This window comes from Galleria mellonella, unplaced genomic scaffold (assembly GCF_026898425.1).
Source record: "Galleria mellonella isolate WM207_F2 unplaced genomic scaffold, CSIRO_AGI_GalMel_v1 utg90, whole genome shotgun sequence".
NCBI lineage: Eukaryota > Metazoa > Arthropoda > Insecta > Lepidoptera > Pyralidae > Galleria > Galleria mellonella.
In genome coordinates, this window is record NW_026442172.1 from 1573495 (window position 1) to 1599762 (window position 26268).

General features: G+C 31.1%; 1 protein-coding gene across 17 annotated transcripts; it reads left to right on the forward strand.

Moving 5' to 3' along the window:
- Nucleotides 1-344: 344 nt before the first annotated feature.
- On the forward strand, nucleotides 345-23765 carry LOC113523531 (dynamin-1-like protein). Of its 17 annotated transcripts, XM_052902341.1 has the most exons (18): nucleotides 345-628; nucleotides 1846-1990; nucleotides 3393-3467; nucleotides 3786-3994; nucleotides 4795-5005; nucleotides 8238-8347; nucleotides 9581-9718; nucleotides 11624-11864; nucleotides 12890-13035; nucleotides 14095-14238; nucleotides 14417-14581; nucleotides 15225-15248; nucleotides 15534-15608; nucleotides 17046-17117; nucleotides 18852-18975; nucleotides 20462-20557; nucleotides 21486-21697; nucleotides 22651-23765. In XM_052902341.1, the coding sequence occupies exons 1-18, from the start codon at nucleotides 527-529 to the stop codon at nucleotides 22705-22707; spliced, it is 2346 nt and encodes a 781-aa protein (XP_052758301.1). In that variant the 5' UTR covers nucleotides 345-526; the 3' UTR covers nucleotides 22708-23765. The 17 variants fall into 17 exon arrangements, with proteins under 17 accessions (XP_052758301.1, XP_052758302.1, XP_052758305.1 ...); XM_052902342.1 differs by lacking the exon at nucleotides 15225-15248 and having other exon boundaries at nucleotides 346-628; nucleotides 14417-14599; XM_052902345.1 differs by lacking the exon at nucleotides 15534-15608 and having other exon boundaries at nucleotides 346-628.
- The last annotated feature ends 2503 nt before the right edge of the window (nucleotides 23766-26268 follow it).

The following is a 26268-nucleotide window of genomic DNA, read 5'->3' on the forward strand; positions in this document are numbered from 1 at the left end:
TTACTTTTTATTTGTCAATGTCAAGATTTAATAAAATGTCAAAATATTCCTACTTCAGCGCAGGATCTACTAAAACATACCATTTTGTACCAAGAAATTTTTCATCAATTGGTGAAATTTAAATATGTAATTGTAACTTATACTTTTCTACTTAACTTACTTTCTTAGTATATTATAATTAATTTATAACTATAATAATTTTTGTAATTTGTCTTGTAATTTTATATTGTTACCTTGTAATTGTTACTTTTTGGCTGATGGCTTTCGCCAAAGTCACAATAAATGAAAAAAAAAAAAAAAAAAAGTCTACGACGAAGTGAATCGTAACTAAAAAAACATACCTTTGCATATACTATTACTTATTTTGTCTATGCACGGCCAAAATAAAATCAATATGGCCGACTTTTACCGGTTGGTTTCTCTGTTTTGATATTTTGTTAAAATTATCAGTACTGTGCTTCTTACCTAATAGCACAGCAGAAAACTGATTCTAAAATTCTCAAGTTAGTAATTGGCAACAATAAATATGGAAGCGCTTATACCAGTTATTAATAAATTACAAGACGTTTTTAATACAGTTGGTGCTGATGCCATTCAATTACCTCAAATAATAGTTTTAGGAACACAGGTGAATGATTTTCAATATTATTCATAAGTAATAATTATAATTGTAGTGATTAGAAATATTGTAAGAAAGTATTAAAGAAATATTGTTTCAACTATTGGTTATGTAAAAATGTCACAGAGTTCTTTGTCCTCATTCCCATTAAATTAGAGCATTTATCCCAGTCCATAATCACGTCCCTGGCACTAGAAAAATATATATATGTGCTTTTGTTTAAATTTATATTCAATACTTATATTCAGTATACTTAAAATTAACATTTAATTAAGAGTAATGACATTCAATAGTTTTTAGAGTATTTTTAAAAATGTTTTAATTATACTGTGATGACCTACTCGCCTCTTGTAATTTATGAAAATTTCCTGAATAAAAAAAATACACATCTTTTTTTTAATTTTTTTTATGTTACTTGGCATGGCAAATGAGATGATAGATTATTTGTTTAAAGTAATAATTGTAATTTATAAACATGAGCAGCACAGTTACACTGCTGTTTATGTTTGCCATGTAATAAGGATGTGCCATAGCCTTATTATCCTAGCTGTTAGACTTATGACACTTTATTTAACATGTTATTAAATAATATATCAATTTTATTCCTATTTTATTATAAGAATTACTGGTTTGACTTATATGTAATTTGGTCCAGAATGTTTGACTTGTTTAATGAGAGTGATATGTTATATACATGTTGCTTGTGTATAACAATTGTTATTAACTTTAACATATGAAATTTACAATATTTTTGTTGTATTTTTTTATTATTACTACACAAGAAAGCTGTATCTGTAAAAAGATTTTTTTTTTACTTGTATATAGTATAATGTACCTAATGGATACATAGATTATTGGGCTAGTAATTTTTATTCTATAAAGATTGAAAGGAATATTTCAGAAGTACTGAATATAAATAATATAATAATAAATCTTTTATAGTAGAATAATTGCTAACTAAAGAAATTCTGGTGATTCTTATACTATTTTTATTCCAGTTAATAATATAAAACATGACATAGGGTATTTATGATGCATTAATCTAATTATAATCTTTAAAAAATATTTAGGTAGGGTAATACAATCATAGAAAATTACTATTTAATAATGTTTATAATAAGTTTTCCTTGAATATAAATTATTTTTTAAGTAAGTTTAAATGCTAATATTAAAAAAAGCACCTTTTTACTATTGTTATTAACATTATTTATTGACATTTATGGCAGAGTTCTGGCAAGAGTTCTGTGATCGAGAGCCTCGTGGGCCGCTCATTCCTGCCTCGAGGACCGGGCATTGTCACCCGGCGACCACTTGTCTTGCAATTGGTGTATAGCCCTAAAGACAGCAAGGAGCATCGTTCAGCAGAAGAAGGTTTGTCTACATAAACATCTTTAACAATATTTCATTTTATTTTGTTGTCTCATTTCATATAATCCACCAAATTTAATAGATACCTTCAAACCAGCATATATATAGTATAATATTCAAATCAGTCTATATAGACTTGTATAATTTTCTTGGTAGAAAAAACATAAAAAAATTAATCATATTATGATTCACATAATGGGTTTTTGGTAATTCTGGTCATTGTTGAATGCATCTGAGAAAATTTGTGTAATTTTATTTAATTGACTGTAATTGAACTTTAATTGACACTGATTTACTTTCCATGAAAAAAAAATACATTTTTTTATATTCTTGACTTCCAATTGTCTGCCATGTTCGAAACTGCAAAATATTTCAAAACTGGTACATGGATATATCAGGATAGGAATTTCTTTTCTGCACTTAACATTTTATGCAAAACTGGGGATATATATATTCGCCATTATCAGAAAAATCTCAATACAAAATTTTTGCTGAGTCATATAACACTGTCCCTGTGTAACTCTTAATTTGTTGTCTAATAACTTGACTTATTCTAATCAATAATAACTTTGCTTCCTTTTGAAAATAATTTCATGTGCATTCAATTATGTTTAGTTGTGCTGTTGATATCATCCAAGTCTGTCTAAGATAAACTGTCTTAAACAACTATGCAAATTTATTGAAAATTCTAACTATCAGTGGTAACTATTCTCTTTGTAAATTTAATATTTCTCACAACCTTATGCCTGAACCGTCTAGATTGTTATATTGAGATAACAATAGTTAATTTGAAATTCATTGCCATTGCAATAAAGACATTAATCTCCATTTCGCTGCCGCTACTGTTATCATTTGTATAAAATACATTTCAGCTCATCGATTTATATATTATCTATGTGCACGGAATGTCTTTGTTTTCTTATTTAATAGGATACTTGATTATTTTATTACCAAATTTTTAAGTTACTTCCAAAAGGAGATTTATTCACTAATTTATTATTTATGTATATTATGCATTATCTCACTAATGCTGAGCTGATTTTGATAATTTTTTTGCAATCATAAGAATTTACAGGTGAGGAAGAAAGGTTCTTGAATAACAATATCTAATAAGTGAATATAATGTTTGGTGATCCCTTAAAAAATAAATACTTAAAAAATGTTGTAAGGTGTTAATGGCTCAAAACTATTTTATGAGACCTATTTTCAGTAGTACATAATAAACAGGTCGAGGTAATCATAATTGTGTTAAAAATTTATGCTGATTTTTTTTATTTCTATTGCAATTATGTGAATTTAATAAACATATGCAGTTTAAATTTTTATAATAAACTGAGTTATGTTCTTGAGTAACACATTGAAATGTAGCATTCAGATACATCAAATATATTTACATCTATGCTAGTATTAAGACATCAGAATACTGAGGCAACAACATGGAACCCAATTACTCAGCTGTCTCATTCAATATTCAGTAAAGGTTTGTATTATTCATGGAATATATTTTTTCTGTGTTGTTCTGCTTGACCACCATTACCTAAATACCTTGTAAATATTTTAATATCAATATGTAATGAATATGTTAGACTTGGTATATGATAATATTATTCTAAAATTATTATTATTACATTATCATAAAACTAGAGGTATCAATTATCAATCAATATATCAATCAGGTGCACTTGTTAGTCTTGAAGAAATAACTTGTGTAAGGTTTTTAACGATTATTTTAATGTACTAACATCTTACTGGTGTACTTGTAATAAAATTATTTATGTTATTTATATTTTTGCTTTAGGTACAATAAATTTAGAAGAATGGGGTAAATTTCTTCATACAAAGGACAAGGTCTATACAGATTTCGAAGCCATACGACAAGAAATAGAACGCGAAACTGACCGCATGGCTGGTAGCAATAAGGGTATCTGTCCAGAGCCTATTAGTCTCAAAATATACTCGACAACAGTTGTCAACCTTACACTAGTTGACCTACCTGGAATTACAAAGGTATGATGATAAAATGTATAATTCTGTTTGTCTTTGACGATTGTACAAATGTTTCAAAAGAAAGTTTATATTTTGTGAGTTGATAACTTAAAAAATAAGATGTCTATACAAAAAAATGTTTATTAATTATCATAGTACAGTATTTGGGGATATATCTCTTAAAAATAATGTCGTCTAAATGAAAATCTTCGCATTCACGGCATTCGTGTTCGTCGCAGCTTAGTAGCGGCAGTTTTGCAAATTTACATGTTCATTAACGTGAAAATGAACTTCCGAAAACAAAATGTTAAACGTCGAGAAACGATCTATAGCCTGATTGATATACCAAGTGGCAGGCTACTTACTGGCAAACCCCCGCGCTCCTCACATTCGATGCGTTCATACAGTCAGCTAAACAAATGGAAACTTTCTTTTGATATATTTTTTCTATTTTATCTAATAAGGTATATAAAAATCTCGTGTTACTATGTTCATTCCCGCTAATGTACGAAACCGCTCAACTCATTTTAATGAAAAATTGAAAATATATAGTTTGCTTCAACTTGATATATATAATACGTTTTTTTATCCCAATAAGAAAATATGGAACTAATAAGTGTTTGTAGGAGGCAAAACAATGTGTGCTGGATTAGTTAATTAATAAATATAATTTATCTAATAATTAACACTTTATTGCACTAATACGGGCAATTAACAGATTATCAACAAAAAATAAAATAAACATGAGATTAATATTTATATTTATTTTTTTATTTTTTTGTATATTCATAATATTTACTGTTATTTAACTTTACTGCCAGATACCAATAGGTGACCAACCAGAAGATATTGAGAACCAGATTCGCAACCTCATTATTAAATATATTTCCAATCCCAATTCTATTATTCTGGCTGTAACTGCTGCTAACACCGATATGGCAACCAGTGAAGCCATTAAAATGGCTAAAGAAGTGGATACTGATGGTCGAAGGACCCTAGCTGTAGTTACTAAACTTGATCTTATGGATGCAGGTATGTTGGCAGTCAAATACATATCTTTATGTTTTCAATATTTTGTAATAAATTCTACAGATTACAACAATCTCCAACATGGTATCATTGACAAATCTTTTGCACAATTATAAGTAACTAACAACCCGCCCCGGCTTCGCACGGGTTTTTTACAAAAAAACATAAAATAGCCTATGTTATTCCGAGAAGTTTGATTATTATTATTGTAGTACATTATTTTAATCTATCTTGTAGGGTTCAGCCAGCATTTGCAATGTAAGCGCAAATAAATGTGTTCACAATGTGTCGTCATCACATTAGAAACCTCTAAATTTGTCAGTGTTTCTCTACAATATTATGCATATATTATACATATAAACCTTCCTCTTGAATCACTCTATTAAAATAAACCGCTTCAAAATCCTTTGCGTAGTTTTAAAGATATATATACTTTATATATATTAAAGTATATATATTAAAGATATAAAGCATACATAGGGACGGACAGACAGCGACTTTGTTTTTTACTATGTAGTGATAATAAGTTTTCAAATATGATAAAATTGTTACAAACCTCGTATTTTATTCAAAATATTAAATATCTTATAGCTTACAATCTCTACTCGTAAATAACTATCTCTAGAGCGCGTGGTGTTCTCAATTTCAAACATAAAAATAAAAACATAAGTAGGTAATAAATGTGTATACTTTCGTTACTATTAGGAGTACAAATAAGTTTCCGCCGTTTTTTAACACAAATTAAATATTTATTATAGAAGAACGGTAATATAGATTTATATAAAATATTGCCCATCACTTGCAACCACTTTTTCCCATCTCTCAGGCAGCATTCGAATTCCACGTCTGAAGAACTCCTTGTCTTTTGAGGCTATCCACGAATCAACCCAATTTTTGGTATCCTCATAAGATGTAAACCGCTGCGTCGTCAGAGCATGTGCCATGGACCGAAACAGGTGATAATCGGACGGTGCAATGTCTGGTGAATACGGCGGGTGGGGTAACACTTCCCAATCAAGTGTTTCCAAGTACTTTTTTACGGGAGCCGCAACATGTGGACGAGCATTGTCATGCAGAAGAATAATTTTTTCGTGTCTAGAATAGTATTGAGGGCGTTTTTCTTTCAGAGCTCGGCTCAATCTCATCAATTGTGTTCGATAGAGGGCTCCAGTAATTGTTTCGCTCGGATTAAGCAACTCATAATACACTACACCTAGCTGATCCCACCAAATACACAGCATAAGTTTTTTTCCGTGAATATTCGGTTTTGCTGTTGATGTTGACGCGTGGCCAGGTAATCCCCATGATTTTTTTCTTTTTGGATTGTCATAATGTATCCACTTCTCATCACCAGTTACGATACGATGTAAAAAACCCTTTTTTTTATGTCTAGCTAGCAGCATTTCACTTAAGCATAATCGGCGTTCAATATCTCTCGGCTTTAATTCGTACGGAACCCAATTTCCTTGTTTATGAATCATTCCTAATGATTTTAAACGATGTGAGACTGCTTGCTGAGTGACTTCTAATGTTAGAGCAAGTTCTTTTTGTGTTTGAGATGAATCCTCCTCCAATAATTCCTCCAATTCTGCATCCTCGTAAATTTTTGGCCTTTCACTGCGATCTTTGTCTTCTACGTCGAAATCACCGTTTTTAAACTTTTGAAACCACTCTCGACACGTTCTCTCACTCAAAGCACCCTCACCATATGCTTCTACGAGCAATTGATGCGCCTTAGCAGCAGATTTCTTTAAATTAAAGAAGTAAATTAATATTTCCCGCAAATGACGCTTATTTGGCTCAAATTTTGACATTTTCAAGTTATAAAAATTATATTTTACCAATATCAAATCAATAATATTAATAGGTTATGTTGGTCTTGAATGTCGAAACTATTTTTTAAGCCGGTTATCATCTGCGAAAGCTAACCGAAACTCCGTGCCGCGCCATCCACAATAAAACGGCGGAAACTTATTTGTACTCCTAATAATTGGGGGAATGTGCATCTCATTGTAAAGGTCTGCTGCTATTAATGATATTCGTCGGTGCATTTTTTCTCAGTCAAAATTAATACAACGTTGATCACAACACGGAAATTTCTCTTCTTGCTGTGCACTAATTAAAAATGAGCCCATTGTAAATGTTATTCCTTAATTACATAGGAAATTATATAATTGTTTAAAGTTCCATAAGTACAACTAACATACGGTTAATTACTTACTATGTTACATATGTGTAATCCAATTAAAAATTTTAGATTACTTGTACTTTTACAAGAAATTATATTCATACATCGTTTAAATCAAATACGCACTTATCACATTGATTGACACCGTCGCCATGTTGCAGAGACACATTGATAACGCCGTTAGATATTATTATACGTAAATAAACAAATCGACTGCGATAACATTTTTATTATAACAATTATTATACTGTTTCGTAACGATTAGCCACAATTTCAATTTATACTATTTCAAAACGTTTTAAAATGCTTTGCCGTCTAATTTGAAAAATATTACATTCTAAACTATTGTTACCATTTTTCATCAGATATTTCATACTATTAGAAATATAAATGAGTTACTTCCGCTATTTGCTTTGTGACTAGTAACCAACAGTGTAAAAATATAATCAAAACGCGTATAACGCTAATTATTTATTTTTATAATAATTTTTTTTTATTTTTACTATTTCATATAAAAACTACTAATCCGGCCGGACTCCATGCGGGCAGATGTAATTTTTAAAAATAATATATAACTTATGGTACTCGCTGAAAATGTAGTTTTTTATAAATGTAAGAATTTTTGAAATCGGTTGAGTAGTTCTTAAGATTATCCATTAAAAATAAACAAACAAATCTTTCCTCTTTATAAAATTAGTAGAGTAAATTTACTTATGAAAAGGATTTATGACATTTTGTATTCTTCAGACATCGCTACCTGATCAGATATCTGACTAACATGCTAATAGTAGCTTAGTATTCACCTCTTATGGGAAGAGACCTATGTCCAGCAGAGCACATTAATATGACGTTATAAAACCCCGTTTGTTTTCATCAATTGGCTCTATAAACTAGTTCATAAATATATTGGCAAAGAGACGTTCGCCGCGGAATTTACTTTATACATTGTAAATGTGTTCTAAATATATACAACAGATACATATAGTATATTTCACTTACATGTCGTTTTTATACTGCCGACAATAATATAACATTAATTTATTTCAGGAACTGATGCCATAGACATCCTGTGTGGGCGAGTAATCCCTGTAAAACTGGGCATCATTGGCGTTGTAAACAGATCTCAACAAGACATTATAGATAAGAAAACTATTTCGGTAATTTCATCTCTATATCTTTCTATCATAGTATATTTCACAATGAACTTAATTGTGTGATTTTATATTTATCGCTCCATTGTGATTTACATTTGATAATACAGTATATCGTATATTATCTGACGCAGAAGCACCTATGTAGACTTAGTGTGTAATGCAGTCTAGGACATTACTATAGATATCTAAATATTGATAGGTATTTTCTCAGGGTTACATAGGTAGTAACCGTCACTAATAGCCACAAATAGCGCTATACAAGATACCACTTTAGTATGACAATTTATAATCAATTAAATATAAATAATTATTATGTCATACTTAAAAACATTGGACTAAGATATTATAGAAATGTAATTTAAAATGAACAAAAATTGGTCCCACACGTAAACATATGTACAGTATGTGTGTTCGGTTATTTTACGCCAGCCAATTAAACGAATTATGCCAAACAATTAAACGAATTTAATTAAATAGGGGTATGTTAAGATTCGTTATGTGAGAGTGCCATATGCCGACACCATAAAATGAATAAGGTTGTAATAGTCAAAAACTGATTAATTATGAGTTTTTTGTAACTTTATTGAGAAAGAAAGATTGATATTGTCACGTTCTGACACAAAAACGTGACAACATATTCAACATTTGCAGCCGGGTGTTTGTAGTACTAGGTCTATCGGAAACGTGGGTGACTGACCCAGCGCGCGGCAGATCGAATACTAAGGTCCTCTACACACGCGTCGATTGGGCTGCATCGGGCTACGCTTTTAATTCTTCTTTCGTGTCGTATCGCAATGATGGGTGCGTAATTATTATCGAAAAGGTATACCAGAGGGCCTATCATGAAATGTTTTCCGAAATTTCGGAGCCAAACGGAACACAAATTTCATGTTAAAATTACATAATACAAGCCGTTTGGAAATATTAAGTGTTAAAATATTGTTCCTTTGGACTTTTATGATAGAATGTATGAGGAACGAAATGTTAAACTACATTTATTGGTCCGGTTTTGTTATAAACAAAAACACGAAATTGAGTCCGAAATTTCGGAATGTTATTTCATGGTAGATCCGCAGAAACTTTCGAACGACAATACCCGAATCGTGAACCAATCGACAAATGTGTATAAAGGTACTAATAAGCATTAATCGCACTGCCTAGTGTTTTAGTGGTACCATTATTTAAATAGGATTCCAGCATTCTCATATTTATATGTTTTCTATTTTAAATGTACAGGACGCTCTGAAAGATGAAGCAACATATCTCCAAAGGAAGTATCCAACTATAGCTACTCGCAATGGTACTCCATACTTGGCTAAGACATTGAATAGACTGCTTATGCATCATATAAGGGATTGCTTACCGGAATTAAAGGTACGCCTTACACTATAATTTGTTTTAATTTTTTTTTTTTTATTTTAATGATAGGAATTTTATGCTTTATACATTTCAATTGTTTTTTTTTTTTTTTTAATGAGCACATTAATTAAAGTGAAGGTAATAATTATTTAGAAACTTTTTAATTATTCGTAACCAACAAGTTTTATAGAAGTAATGTACTGGTAAATGTATTCTTTAATTATATGAGTATCTTTTAATAGTCGACTTTTTGTATATTCTCTTTATTCCAAAAATTGTCAATCAAAGCATACCTATACGAGAAATCTGTATTATTAATTTAAAATATTTTCTATAAAAATTATCCTGGAACACAACATAAAGTCACATTTCGTTCCATTTATTTATAAATAATTCAAACAAGATTTGCACAATCTCTTCAATTACATCCTACACATTTTATTCTAGAATATTGTACATGAGCAAATCTATTAAGCGCATTAATTTCATAATGAATTGATTGTCAATATTACGTAAAATAGATACTTATATGAAGATATTGGAATCAGTATATGTACATTAATTAATACATATAAATACTTTGTGTAAAGTTCAAGGTTATACACCCGAATACAATGGTATCGCAAAATTGCTTTCGACCGTATTATTACTATCAATATACAATGGTCTACCAATTCAATCGCGCAGTTGAAGCATTATTGAAATGATTTTTTCAGAACACTGATGATTGCATATTTACTAGCAGGTCATAGTTCAAATATTTTGATGTTCTTTGTCGTTTGATTTATAGTTGATGTCTACACTAGGCCATATAAAGTTAATAAGGCAATATACATACTAATACGCAATTTTTAGATGTGTAAGAAATAGATAATATCATGGCATAGCTATTAATTATATACCTTATAGCTTGATTATAAATTTCCTTTTTTATAACATTATCGGAAAGTTAGTTGCGGATTTGCGCGAAATAAACACAATGTCATATAAAGTTTAATGAACCGGTAAGCCAACATATTGAATGTATGCGTTTTATGTTGTCAAAGTAGATAATATGACTCATAAAGAGAAGTTAATAAGTACAGTCACTCTTTTATGATCACAACTAGAATATTAAGAACGTTCGATGATTCGCATATTAGCAAGAACATACGAAAAATGAAATCGGCTGAAAAGTATACGTCGAATTCAAAACGTCATGTCTGTGTAAATTTTTACGTCGACAGAAGTAATAAAAACACGTAAAGTCTACGAATCTAAGATGATTTTATTTTTATAAAGGAAATTGATTTAAAAAGTAGCTTATTCTAAATCTGACTTTGTGTCGTCTGACTCCATTAAATGTGAATGGATTTTTACGACCTTAAAAAACACACGAGACTGGGTACAAAATTTATTTTAGTTTTGTATAGTAGGTTTGGAAGTAGTTTTTTCTTCTTTTAATAAGAAATACTTTTAAAAGAAGAAAATGGTATATTTATCTATTTTACATGTAATTTTAAGAAACAAAAATATTAATTTATAGCTTATGCCTAATTTTATATTCTATGAAATGTATTTATATCTATCATTTATCTATCGTCAGTACGATACTTTTATCGTTTTTCATGAATTTTGCATACATTACTATAATTATAATAATAAATACCAAGAACAATACTCAGCACTATCAAATCCCAATCCAAGCAGACCTTGTATTGGGATACTAGACAACTGATAAAAATAATTAAATACATACATATAACACATAGACACATTCAGAAAAGTACTCATGTACTTCATAATACAAAAAATTGTATTAAGATGGGATCGATTCCGCGACCATCGGAAGTTGAAGTAGAGTGCTAAACTATTGAGATCAGCATTGTGTTTTAATTATATTTAATAAATATATATACTGTTACTATTGCTTCATTTTAGGTGCGTGTTAACGTAATGATATCTCAGTTCCAATCTTTACTCAACTCATATGGAGACGATGTGTCAGACAAGTCACAAACTTTGTTACAAATTATCACCAAGTTCGCCAGCGCATACTGTTCGACAATAGAGGGCACGGCGAGGAACATAGAAACCACCGAACTGTGTGGAGGGGCAAGAATTTGTTACATATTTCATGAGACGTTTGGCCGTACTCTGGACTCAATTCACCCTTTAGTCGGTCAGTATACATAATTTATATTAAACAAAATATCTATATTCGTAAGGTCTTTATAGACAAGTGATACACGTATATATCGATACACATATTACTGGTGCCGTATGCTTGAGATAGAACAAGAATGTGACATCCAGTGTCCAATGAACATAAATGTTAATAAATATCAATACCATAGACAATTTTACTCAGAACTAGCTTGTACATGAGCTTTTGTCCGTATCACCGGGATATGTTCACTGACCAGAATAACAAGTAACTTATGTCTTTCATACTGTATAGTTCCGACATAAAATAGGCCAACCCTTCCTTTTCCATGGGTGTCTTAAGAGGCGACTAAAGGAACTTAAGATATGGGGAGCAGTGCCCCTCTTAAAATTAATTTAAATCATTAAAACCTAAGTGTGGTTGATAACTTACTTGCCAAGCGTAGCAACTACTGGCAAAACACCCCTCTATACGAGGCCTATGTTCAGCAGTAGGCAGTTACCGGTGATATAATAATAACAATATGCCCTTCATCCTGTACGTGTATACCAAATTTAATAGTAATCAAACTCATTTTCACTTTTATAAGATTAGAACAAAGTAAGAAGCTTCATAACTTATACTAAAAAGTAGTTCATGATTATAATACAATATTTTTATATCTCCATATCTTTATAAATATCATGTATAAATATCTTACAGCTTCATATGAAAAGGAGTTCTTTATGTATATGTGATATAAGTAAGGGTTCAATAATTTGAATTTAATATTTTAAATTTATTATACAAAATAACTTAATAGATTTCGCATAAAAAGAAACGAAATTCCATCTCAATCAACAAATTTAGGAGATAAAAAAATCAATACTTAAGTATAGTAATTATGAGTAGGTATCATGTAAATATTGGTTCATTATAACAATTATAAACTTGAAAATTAACCTTAGAAAATTTGAATAATGGATTTACTGTTTATTACCATAAAAAACATTCAGTAATTAATAAATAGCAAAATAAAAAAATATGCATTGTATTCACAGGTTTAACTCGCATGGACATACTGACGGCGATACGTAACGCGACTGGCCCGCGGCCCGCCTTGTTCGTGCCAGAGGTCTCATTTGAATTGCTAGTCAAAAGACAAATTAGGCGATTAGAAGACCCATCATTACGCTGCGTTGAATTGGTAAATAATATTATAGCATAAATCGTCGTGCAGCAAAAAATCATTAATATATTTGGCGAAACCAATTTTTTTGCCCCATTTGGTTTAAAATACAATAATGTACCCTGTTTTAAACAATATAAACATTTTTTTTTCATATTTTCGAAATTACAAAATGTCAATAAGTACCTAAGTACCAATTCTACTGGACTTTTCTCCGCGAAAACTAATTAAGTTGATTTTTTAATTTTAGTTTAAACAAATAAACAGCTGTTGAATTTCATTAATTACACGTAGTTTTATAAAAATTGTAAGCTAAGTTTTCTTCCTACAAATGTTTTTGATAGCATTTAGAAGCTATATCTTTACGTAAAAAATATAGCTATATTTTTACGTAAAAAAATAGTCAACGCGATTATTCTTAGAATCTGTTTTTTGTAGTTGATGAATTTTCATTGCACAACGACGAAATAAGGTGTATTGGTGTACCACAGTTTCACCTACGGACACCATTCCTGTGAAATTTCGGAACATGTTGTCTTATGGACATTTGTGTTAAAAAGGAAGGAAGGATCCTTACTTCGATAGATTAGACTTCTTATCATACTAATATTGATAAATTTACACTTAAATGACTGAAATTAAAGTTGGTATAAAATAAACAGTTAATTATCCTAATACACAGTAAAGCAGTGGGATACAACTAGTATACGTACATAGTATTTTAAACAGTTGATGTTTTATAATATTTTTTTATTTTGTTTTATTCAAACTATTGTATGTTAGTTGGATATTTTACACTGTTTAGAGCCGATATTTACATTGCCAAACTAGTAGTGACTTAAAATAAATTTCACTACATTAATGTCATCAGTAGTGCTGTGAATCCTTAATTTCATAATGTATGCATGAATTAATTTCGTGAAACTACAACGTACAACTAAAACAGTTTCGTGCACAGTTCAATTTTTAAACAAAACTACTGCCATGCGATTAATTTAGAGAAAAATATTTTAATACATTAAAAATTAATAATATAAATAATTATATTATTCGGCTTTCGCTTATATTTTGGTACAGGTCCACGAAGAAATGCAACGGATAGTGCAACACTGCGGTACTGAAGTGCAGCAAGAGATGCTGCGATTTCCCCGGCTTCACCAGCGCATCGTAGACGTCGTCACACAATTACTCCGTACCAGACTGCCGGCTACCAACTCTATGGTATGTACTCTTTAATTCCCTTTAAAAGGGGAAAGACCCCTTTATGTTATATACATATATGTGCCATCTTCAGATGATTAGCAGTAATTGTTTTGAAAATAGTATGACATAATAAATGATCTATAATTATATATCATGGTCATAAGACTATAGATTTCTTTAACAAAACGTTTCACAGGTTGAGAACCTAGTCGCTATTGAATTGGCGTATATCAACACCAAGCATCCGGACTTCCACCGTGAGGCTGCTCTCGTCTCTGGCCTACTGAAGAGTACAGACGGCTTGATTGACGAGAACAGCCCCATATTCAGACAGAAGACACCACGCGCCACCCCCTCACCGGTATCTACATTATTCAAAGTACATATTTTATTGCTTATATTTAGGCCGTGCATGTGGGAACGGGTCTAATATGACACTAACTCGAGGTAAGTATACTGAATGTATTTTTGACTAGTCAAAGATAGAAATACTGAATATTTTACAATCAGTATTGATTACCTTATTGAAGAATTTATGAAAGTTATATCCTTATATTTTTCTTTTTAAATTATAAGTAAAATCTAATTTAAAAAACGTTGTTTTGATTATGTACAACTTAAAATTAAAATTAAATTGACAAATATCTTGAATATTTCATAATTTAATTTCATTAATCTGAAACATTATATGTTTATTGAGAATGCACTATAACCAATAAAAATTAGTACTTGTGTATGCAATATTACACTGTCGTTAAAGACGGTAGTTATATTTATTTGATATTATATCCTGTTATTAAACTAAATATTTGTATCATAAAAAATATTTCAATCAAAGTTTCATATACCTACTATTCCTATTTCTATATTTATAACATTTAATATAATATATTTATGTATTAACTATAACATAACATTATTACATGTTATATGCAATATGAATAATAAATACATTCCAGTGCCATGTTCCGATTTGCTTTCTAAGATTACAATAATGTCTATAGGGAACGGTGGGCGCCTTCTATAATGTAAGCATGTTTTATACTATTTTATATTTTTATATATATCTACATATATACATAATATACTTATTAAGTTTTAAACTCATATCATTGCATTCTTGATGAATAAATATTATTTATATTTTATATTTTGTTCTGCTGTGATAATGCGTTTAATATTATTAGTACTAATATTTTTAAATATGTAATTAACAAACAGTAACATGGTTTATTGCTTTTGGGTGCGGTAGAAAATATTCTTTTTTTTTTCAAACAATTAGTAAAATATATAACTGTTGAACTTGTTTGTAGCTATTTCTTCAACAAATGGGCGAAAGAGGGTCCACTCTAGTATTCTTGGCAAATGTAGTGGACTCATACAATCAGGTAAAATAAAAACTAGATATTGTGTGGACCAGTGCTGTGTATGGTACAGTCATTAATTACATCGATCTTACTAAATCGAGTTACTACACAGTCATTATTCATAGCTTTTAAACATTTACCCTCTTATTCATAAGAACGTTAAATATCTAACAAACTTATTTTAATTATTAAAGTGTTTTGTTTTGTTTTTTTCTTTCGAAATATTTTTTTATGAAACAAAGTGGCAATACACTGTAATAATTAAAATAGGTTTATAGAAAGTGATAATTATTATTATGTATAAGATTATTTAATATTATGTATAAGAGGGTTAGTTTAATATATGTGGACTCTCTTTAGTCTGATGTACCTCATTTTAGAAATCACGTTTATTGCAGTGCATGAATCATCGGTTTAACGATAAGTTTAAATAATGACAGTTTGGAAGGGAATTGATCCCATTGTACTTGTAGTTTTAACTCACTAAAATTAGAGAACATTAAAAATGTTCTTTAATTATATTATTAGAGAACTATTGAAGAACCAGTCTATACGAGAACACTCATTGTGCATCTCATCACATGTTACCGTTCAGTTATTTTTTATTTATAGCTGAATTGAATACATATTAATATAATATTTCATATCAACTATAAATAGTAAATAACAGAAAATATTCACTACATTTATATTGTGAATAAAATATACCTTTTTCTATATCTGAAATGACCAGGATCGATATTAATATTAGATTCATGGGCGCCGGCAATCAATTTTAAGTTTTTCATGTAGATCGATACCACGCTATAGAATGAACAATATTAACTTCTATGGATATATGAATAGTAATCTATGCAATATCATGTTGATTTCAGGGATATCCAAGATATGTATACACCATTTGTCACTTGCCGGCGCAAATGACTAAGGTCGACTTTTAGTTCGATACAGTAAAGTGACATAGAAAAAATATTATTGTCTAAAATAAAGTTATTAACTTTTTATATTATTAAACTTTATAATGATGTAAAGCGGTACACTTCAAGTTCAGTTTGGTTATTTTTACAGGACTACCAAAAAAAAAAGAATTGTTTTACGAAGTTTATATACAATAAGTATATATGTTCAAGTAGATAAGAATAATTAATATTGTTTTTTTTTTTTATATTATATCTTAAAATAATCTTGCGTGAATAAATATTTGCACAAGTGACTTTGTGCATACATTTTATTGTTAGGTGTTTAAAATGTTAGAGACTCGCTAATATGTCAATGTATTCAATGAACTGGATTTATTTTTTATGACAATATTTTCAAAAATCAATATTGACAACATTAAATGTCATTTTACTGTATTGTGTAATTATTAGAGATCATAACAATTAGCGGCTAGTCTGGATTAGATTAAATTCAATACATTCATACTCATATAATTCATGGTTTATGGTTATGTTTTAGCATGTCGCTGCGATCACAGATGGTCATGAGAACAAGTCTCCCAATAACAGTGATTCTCCAGCCACTCCACAGGTGACAGTGTTTTAATACCAAAAGCTTGTTATTTATACATGGGACACTCAGAAAGTTTGGCGACACTAAAAAAATGTTCCTATAGTTCCTATATTTACTTATAGTACATACATTTTTTCAAAGTACTCTCCACCAGACTACAAAGTTTCATGCGTCTAAACCAGTTTTCGAAACACTTTTTCCAGTCCGCCGCAGACACCTCGTTTTCAGCCTGCTCGAACGCTGAGAGCGCATCATCCGGCGACGAAAATTGTATCCCTTTGAGCTGATTTTTAATTTTTTAGAATAAGAAGAAGTCAGACAGTGCTAGATCAGGGCTGTAAGTAGGGTGCCCAGGAGTTTGACCCGTGTGCTGTCTAGGAAGTCCCTCGTTTTGATTGCGGTGTGGGCGGACGCATTATCGTGGTGGAGCAGTAGCCCGCGGATCTCTGTGTTTGGTCGCTTGTTGCTCACAACAGAGAAAACTTCTGCCTAGCATTTGGTAGTATACCATTCAGCATAAATTCTTCTTTGGTTTCGTAAAGGAATTGACACCAAGTAGCCAGTTAAATTGAAAAAGCTCACGAACGAAATCTTCCCCCCGCTTCTAGGTCGCTTTACTTTGGTAGGCGTTGGTTCGATTTAAAACACCCAAACCGTTGACTGGCACTTTTATCACTTCTAACAATGTTGTAAACACGCCGAGACGAGCCTGCTTCAAATTTGTCTATCATATCATGGCACCATTCCACCCTTGCCTGCTACTGAACATCGGTGAGGTTGTACGGCACCTAGCGTGAAACTATCCTCCGCATCCGTAGATAAACGTGTAGAATCTCGTGAAGGCTTCCTGATCCAATTTGCAGTATGTGCTGAATCTCTTGGTATGTAACTTGTCTATTGTCTTGGATAATATTTTTCACTGCTAGCATGTTTTCTTCCGTAACAGCCGTCAAAGGGCGACCACTTCTTTCTTCATCCCCCAAAGTTAGTCGACCGCGTTAAAATGCATTATACCAACGATACACGGTTGCCTTAGAAGGGCCTTCAACCATGAATGCCATTTGAAGTCTATCGTACGATTCGTCCGGTTTCAGGCGACACTTAAAATCGTAAAAAATCATAGTGCGAAAATGTTCTCGACGCAAATCCATTTTTCAATGAGACACGGTAATTTTAATTAGCTCGCAAAAAAATGTGGAGGGAAATTTAAATTTAGAAAGTACCTTATTTTACTTATAAGTTATAATATTTGTAAATAAATTATAACTGGCCAGTCTCGCTTACATAAAAACTTTTTCTCGCAATACTTTCTGAGTGACCTGGTACATGTATTTTCACTTTCACAATCATGCGTTTCAGAATTTATAGTGTTAATTTTTTTTATTTTTAAATTGTACTAACTGTTGTTTTTTCTCATAGATCTGCTGTCACAAATCCATGTAGTTCCATACCCGCCAGAATTTCTTTTGCTTTTCACTCTTTTAAACCATTCAGTATTCATATTAAAATTCCTTTTACATTCCACCGAACTCTTATTTAACTTAGTATCTATCAAGATTGTTAGTCCAAGACTAAAAACTTTTGTTAAAGGGGTTTAATGCCATTGAATAGGATTTATTGAAAAATTAAATTTATACAAGTTTACGGTCTTAGGCCAACATTAACTAAAACTCCCATAACATTAGCCGATTATTAACTAGTATTACGTACGTACCTAAACATGCAATTTTATATAGATTAATTCCTTCACAGATGAACGGCACTCCAGAGAATAAGGTTCTGACTCCTCAAAAGCCTGTTAACCTGCTACCGGAGGTGCCAAGCCAGACGTCGCGCAAGCTTTCCGATCGAGAACAGCATGACTGCGATGTTATTGGTAAGAAAGATTCTGTTTATCTATTATACTACTTATATCTAATAAAATAAACAACAAGATTTAAACCACATATCTACAAACTACCCTATTTTATCAATTTTACTTATAAACTTGTGCATATTTTATTAGAATTTATGAATTAATGAGCTTAAGAGCGTTCATAATTTTGGCTTGAAAAAGTGTGGCAACGTCGCAATTATAGGTCAAATTTTCAAAAATAATTTCCACTAAATACTACACCTACTTCGCATTTTGCTTTTTAGTGACACTTTTATAAGAAGATTAATGCATGATTAACGTTTTAGTTCAATAGCACAGAATTATTTAAAAAATAATTCAGACACATTAAAAATTGTTAAATTGTTTTTGAAAATTAAGAGATAATTGCAACGTTGCCGCACTTTAGCAAGCTAAATTATGAACACTTTTCAGTTGTATACTAAGATCGCTCACAGATTCTAATAAAACACCTATTCGATATATGAAGTCGCAAACAAATCTTAGTTTAAGTTCTCGAAAGAATCCACTTTATATATATAAATTCAGGGCAACCTCGGTAGTAGCTATCAAATAATTCTACTAATTGTTCATGTAAGCTTACACAGTTGTCATAATATACCATTATAATTGTTATATTATAATTAATAAGTTTGTTCTTTAACATGTATTAGGCGCGAACATATTTCACCTAATTGACTTATCCCTTATCGACGATACATTACACACCTCATTTCACAGACGCATTTCGAATCTCCGATATCTATTCTAGCAGCGAGATATACCAACCATTATTAAAATACTATCTCTTTTTACTATCCCTTTGATTCCATAGCAGTCCTCAGGAAATACCAGATAAATTTTCACTGCCCGTTTTTAATCCGCGCTGTTTTCCCCTTAGTATATATAAAGCAAATTTGTAAGATTTCAAAAAGGATTCCATTTTTATTTCATTTATTTTATCCTTTTATGTCAATCTAACTAATTTCTCCGCTTTAAGAGTCTAAAGGGGCCTGACCCAATTGATGTATAGATATCGCCATATTATAAAAATAATAGTCAACTAGGCTTTGGGGAGTTATGAAAAATGTTGTAGTTTAAGTGACGCTAATAAAACATTAAAGCTTCGTCGTCGTCGTCGAAAAAAATTTTTTTTTATTATTTACAATGTCATTTGTTTCTACTTTCTAATCCCCTTATTCATAAAAACTAAACCCTTCTATAAACCTATTTTAACTATTACACTGTTTTGTCACTTTCTTTCAAATTAGGAATTTAGCATCAAAAAGATAAAACAGTTCAATAACTAAAATATGTTTATGAGAGGTTTGAAGTTTTTATGAATAAGAGGGTGTAAGTCTACAAAAACTGATTTAAATCCACCTTATAATGCTGCCTTTGTCAATATTAATTAAAATGTTTCATATATAACATTTAGACACTTGTGTTTGTACTATGGTTGAACGTTGATTTTCTGTTGCGATGCTAGGTGGACGGAGTGAGAACACAACAGTACTAAACGCTTACTCAAAAACAAATGACGTCATCACCATGATGCATTTGAACCAAATGGGTGACCTAGTTGGTGAGGATACTGAACACGTTGATGTGAAGCTTCACTCATCTGCTTACTATTGTTAGGTTTCCGACCACCTACCATCATGAACTGTTTGCTTGCAATGGCTTCTACCACAATATGAGCAATATATAATAAATAATAATAACTTTTTAACCTTTATTAGCGGACAATGCACAAACAAAAAATTTTATCCACTATTTACTAACCTGTTTTATATATGTATTGTGACATACAAATTTTTAAAGAAGCCGTTGCATTTTTATATATTGCAATTAGTGCAATTCTTTTTGTTTTCTCTATTTTGTCATTAATTTAGCATGTTATTTCATAATCACTCACATTTCATTTTCTTCATCATTGGCACGATTCAACAATTGCACTATACATTTTCTTTATTCTTCTGTAACGAACTAAATACTTGTGTAATAGAAATATAATTTTAATAAGAGTACTGATTTTTCTAATTTAATAATATTGCCAAATAGTTGCTTATGGTAATAAACAAGAATGTATTCAAAGTTACATATAAATTATGCTTACTCACGATTGTAATTCATTAGAATTTGGTAGAATTTTTACCATTTAAAAAAATATTCTCAATTAGATTATATTTTTGTATGTATGTCATGCAATAACTGTTTTCACTTAAAGTGCCTACTGATTTTGTTAAAGTAAAAAGTAATAACTTTACTAAAAAGTATAATAACCTTTTTGAATTATTACTTAACATCCAGCAAAACAACAGTGGACAGTTATATGGTTTATAGCAAATCACACACAGAATTTACATAACTTATATTTTGCTTTAAATAGCAAATATTTGGCAAATTTGCTTACGCTTAATTTGGATAGCACAATGCTTTCAAGAAAAATAAACATAATATAAAATATAGTTTGTATGTAGTAAGTAAACAAACATTTTGCCCTGTTTCAGAGCGACTGATCAAATCATACTTCTATATTGTGCGCAAGTCGATCCAAGATTCGGTACCAAAAGCAGTGATGCACTTTTTGGTGAATTACGTCAAGGACAATCTCCAGTCTGAACTAGTGACACACCTGTATAAGTCAGATCAAGCAGAGAGCTTGCTCAACGAATCTGAACACATCGCACAGAGAAGAAAGGAAGCCGCGGACATGCTCAAGGTAGGTTGGATCTACTCTTTGACTATATTACAACCGTCAGCTCAAACAATAAATTGTAAGGTCTAACTTCTGAATTTTATGTATTAAGAATGATAAATATTAACATTTTTAAATAGAAATCTACAAAGTTAAGATTTTAAGAGTTATGAAATTTCTAAATTAACATAATGAACTGATTGTCTGAGAATGGTAATTGTGGTGAAGGCTACATACAGCGACAGCAATATTATATATTTGTTGCACAAGATTATTCAGTGATGTAACACTTTGTAAACAGTTATTATTATCATCATGTTAGCCGTTAACTATTCACTGCTGAACAGGGGTCTCCTCCATAAGGGAGGGTTTGCCAGTAGTTACCACGCTTGGCAGGCAGGTTGATTTTTTAAGAGGAGCGCTGCTCCCTACCCTTCGATCATTAAATTCCTTTAGTTGCCTCTTAAGACACCCACGGAAAAGGAGGGGGCTATGTATGTATGTACATTCTATGCCAGAACCACAAGGCAATAATATATTGTCAATTATATGATACAAAACTAAGGAAATAGTCTCCATATTATGTTTCACTTACATTAGAGTCGTTTCGGGGCCACGAATTTTCTAAATCTAATATTTTGATTTGAAACGAAATTAATTTGCAGTTTTATGACCCACCATAAACTGAATGTATATTTTTGACTTAGATCTATTAGAAATTTAATTCATATTGGTGTTTTTCTAAGGATCCATTTGCTGTGATATCAAATTGAAATTTTAACTTGAGAGATATGTTTAGACAAATGGCGCCACAAAATCGACTCCATTGGTTATTAACTAGCACTATTTGTGCTTTGGTTTTACAGATTGAATCCTGCTACAGACCTATCTATAATGTCTGGTATTACTCAGTGTAGTAGTTATTTACTGACACTGTATTTCAGTATATCCGTAATAATAATGTTGTTTTCTTTCAGGCTCTGCAACGTGCCGGACAAATTATTAGTGAGATCCGAGAGACACATATGTGGTGATGGCCGTCGAACGAAGGACTAGTCTGTGAATTAGTTAATTGAGCCATCAGCTCTGTACATACTCCTTTAGTGTAGGTAAATTATGTGCATTAGGCTTTTATATTTACAATACATGCTCCCCATACATTTGCTTTTACAATGGTACTTTCTGCAGCTCTCTGTTGCTATGTATTAGTTAGTTTATTTATGGTTATTGAACCGGTAAATTTATCGATTAAAAAATGAACCAAAAATTCGAGTCAAAGCGGAATACTTAGAAGCAAATGCATGGTTGGTGTAGTTACACTTTTTTAAAAAAAAAACAAGCACTGTGTTTACAGCGTAGCTGTTTTAATACCTATGTATATCCTAAAATTTAGGACATTTTTACGGGGATCCTTTTATGTTTGGAGTTAAGTACTTATTTGATAGTAATTTGTTATTACATACTCATTATTACAAAACAGTGCCAATTGTTATTTTGTGGTCTGTTTTATGGATTATTGCACAAATGTAATGCTGTATAACTTCAGTTACCATTTCATTATTGCTTATTTGTAAGATGCACATAAGGTAGGCTAACTTTGAAGTGTACTCAGTGCTACATAATATTCATATGGAGTGATATTATTAACTCGATTCATGTATTTGTGGATTGTCTTATAGTTCATTAATTGTAGACGATTCTAAAATTATACACATTTACGAATATAATTCAGATATAAACAGGGTTGGTTATATTTTATATTTATGTTAATATGCGTTTGAATGCAAACTCGAAAGACATTTTAGATTACCCAGGCTATTTTATAGAGTTCCTCATTAATTTTAAATAGTATACTATGCTGCGTTATATTTCGTATTTTGAGTCATTATGTGTCATCGTCAAAACTTAGTGATTTATTTAGTTTAATTTTAACTTCAAATAGACTTAGTACTGCAATGTTAAAACAATGTATTTATTGTTATAGTCCGAGGTATGATTCCCTTTATGTAATGAAAGAAACCAATTGAATGTTACACATGGTAAGATTGTATTTAAAAGTCTGTTAATTAATAATATAGATTGATTAATCATATTTGAATAATGGTTTTATTTCGTACCTCTAACAATTATTATTATGTTTATTATTTTAAAGAAAATTATTTTGCTATCTACAAGAGCAGTAACCCAGGGCTTCTTCCGCTTGAATTAAAGTGAAAGTAATATGTTAATTCTGGCAAGTATTCAGTATGTAACTTTTTAGAGCACTAACAAACCGCAAAAAATTTAAACCAATTAGGAAACTTAATTAGTAATGATGCAATTAAAATTTGAAAATGTGATACAAAGTATAGACAAATACTCGCTTAGCTTTCTTAGAATATATGTATTAATTTTCGGACCTTTTTCAATAGATAATATATCTCCTTACTGGTGTACGATGGCGTAATATCAGCGAAAGATGATAGGTAAGGATAAAAGTAGGTATAGTTGTCCCACGACAACAAATTCACCTAGTATTAAACCTCAATATTTTCTACAAGTGACTACAGTTACTTCATGAAGATAAATGGTTTCAATCAGCGCGTGTTACTAATGATGACTTATGAAGACTCCAAGTTGCTCAGTGACCTATTGATATTGCTATTCTCCGTGTCTTATAGAATCCGAAATGAGTATATCTGCTGAAATGATAATGCACCCAAAGGATAACGGAGCAAACTTAGGTCTAAAGTTACAACCCTGCATAAGCTAACTTGTATAAGATAGCGGCTTTCTTAAAACATTAAAGCCTAACTGTGGTTACCAAGCGTGGCGACTATTGGCAAAACCCTCCAATAGAGGGAGGCCTTTGTTCGTCAGTGGACAGTAACGGCTGATATCATCATCATCAATTACTAACTGTAATTAAAAAGTATTTATCGAATAATCTAAAAAAGCAAAAAATAAGAATAAAATACCTCAGAGACCAATAAATTCTTTAAAAAGTTGATAATTTTGGCTTGGCGAAATTAACGTTTTTGAGATAAAGCACTTTTTAAGTAATTGGTCAGAAACATTGAAACATCTTCAATTGTTTTTGAAAATTGACAGGTAACTGCCAGATTGCTATACTTCATTATGAACACTGAAAATAAGAATATTAAAGAATACTAAGCCAGTACAAATAAAAAATAAATTAGGTCACTGTGAATGTTTATTTTTTCTATCATTTTTATTTGCATTTAAAAAGTTTGCCTACTTAAAAAAATATCTCTGACTACTATATCACAAAGATATTTTATCTCCATCAGGGGTTTAGTCATGATTATTCATGCCCTCGACTATCTGGCGCTGGATATAAGTACATAATAATGAAGCTAGATGGCATTATTAACAAGTTGTTATGTACATTATGATACAATATCGAAGAAGAGATGGATAGAAGGACTAAATGCCAACTTCAATAATAAACTCCTTGAGGTTTGTTGATTCCTCAATCCTTTTATTTATCAATTTTTTTTAATCACGCTCACGGAACATAAAAAGGCAAACATGTGGACGGTGCACCTGTTGAAGTGGCAATCATTGTCTAAAGAATTAAATCGCAACATCAACATGGATGCGAATATGAATCTAGCTAGATTATGGTTTCATTATCATCATCATATATGCATTTAACTGTCTACTGCTGAACATTAGCCTCCTACTAGAGGAGTCTTCTAGATGCATGGTCTAACTAATCATGATTTAGTTGAGGACTCATTGGGTACTTACATCCTCTTTCGCAGTGTATTAGCTACCTAAATATTTGTTTCGTCGTCCTTTCGTTCGTCATTCATTTTATCATCCAATCCTTTCTCATTGAGGAGGAAGGAATTGTTAGTAATGCGGTGTAACATCGCCATTGCTAGCAATGCACCCTATCAGGTCGACCACCACGCGATTCTCCCTTCGAATGTTTCTCACAATAGTTTGCAGGTCGACCTTCACGTGGTCCGCCCTGGAAACCATTGGGATGAAATTATATTTTTTAAATGCATCATTCATTAAAAAAATATTTCTATATTACACAATTATACCCAATCACTAAATCAACTACAAGCATTCAACTCACAGTTTGCTCTAGGAATGCTCTCAACCTAAAAACAAAGGAGTAACAGTAAGACACAGATTTCACACAGGACGTAATTATTATAAACAATCGAGTGATAACAAATACGTAAAAGGAACACTACTGGACATAGTTGCTGTTATTTAAACATCCGCCATTGCTGAGGCCCGACAATAGAGTCGCCGTTTTCTTGCTCTTGCTTGTTGTTTCGATTGCCAACAAGAATAAAAAAGGTGCAAAGGCAATGACTAATACAGCCTTGTGATGTGACGTGGCAAGGAGTTACGCCTACAAATTAACGAATAAGTGCTCCGCCCACAGCAAAAAGCCTTTCAAATTTGCTAAAAAACACAATTCAATATGGCTGAATTTTTTTAAACGTAATTTCAAATTTAGTAGGTACTGAAAACATTACCGACTGGCTGTAAACAAAGCAACGATTTTATTGTTATTTTGTCTGTTTCTCTTGAACGCCGTCGACGACCCCGTTGTGTACGTAGCATTA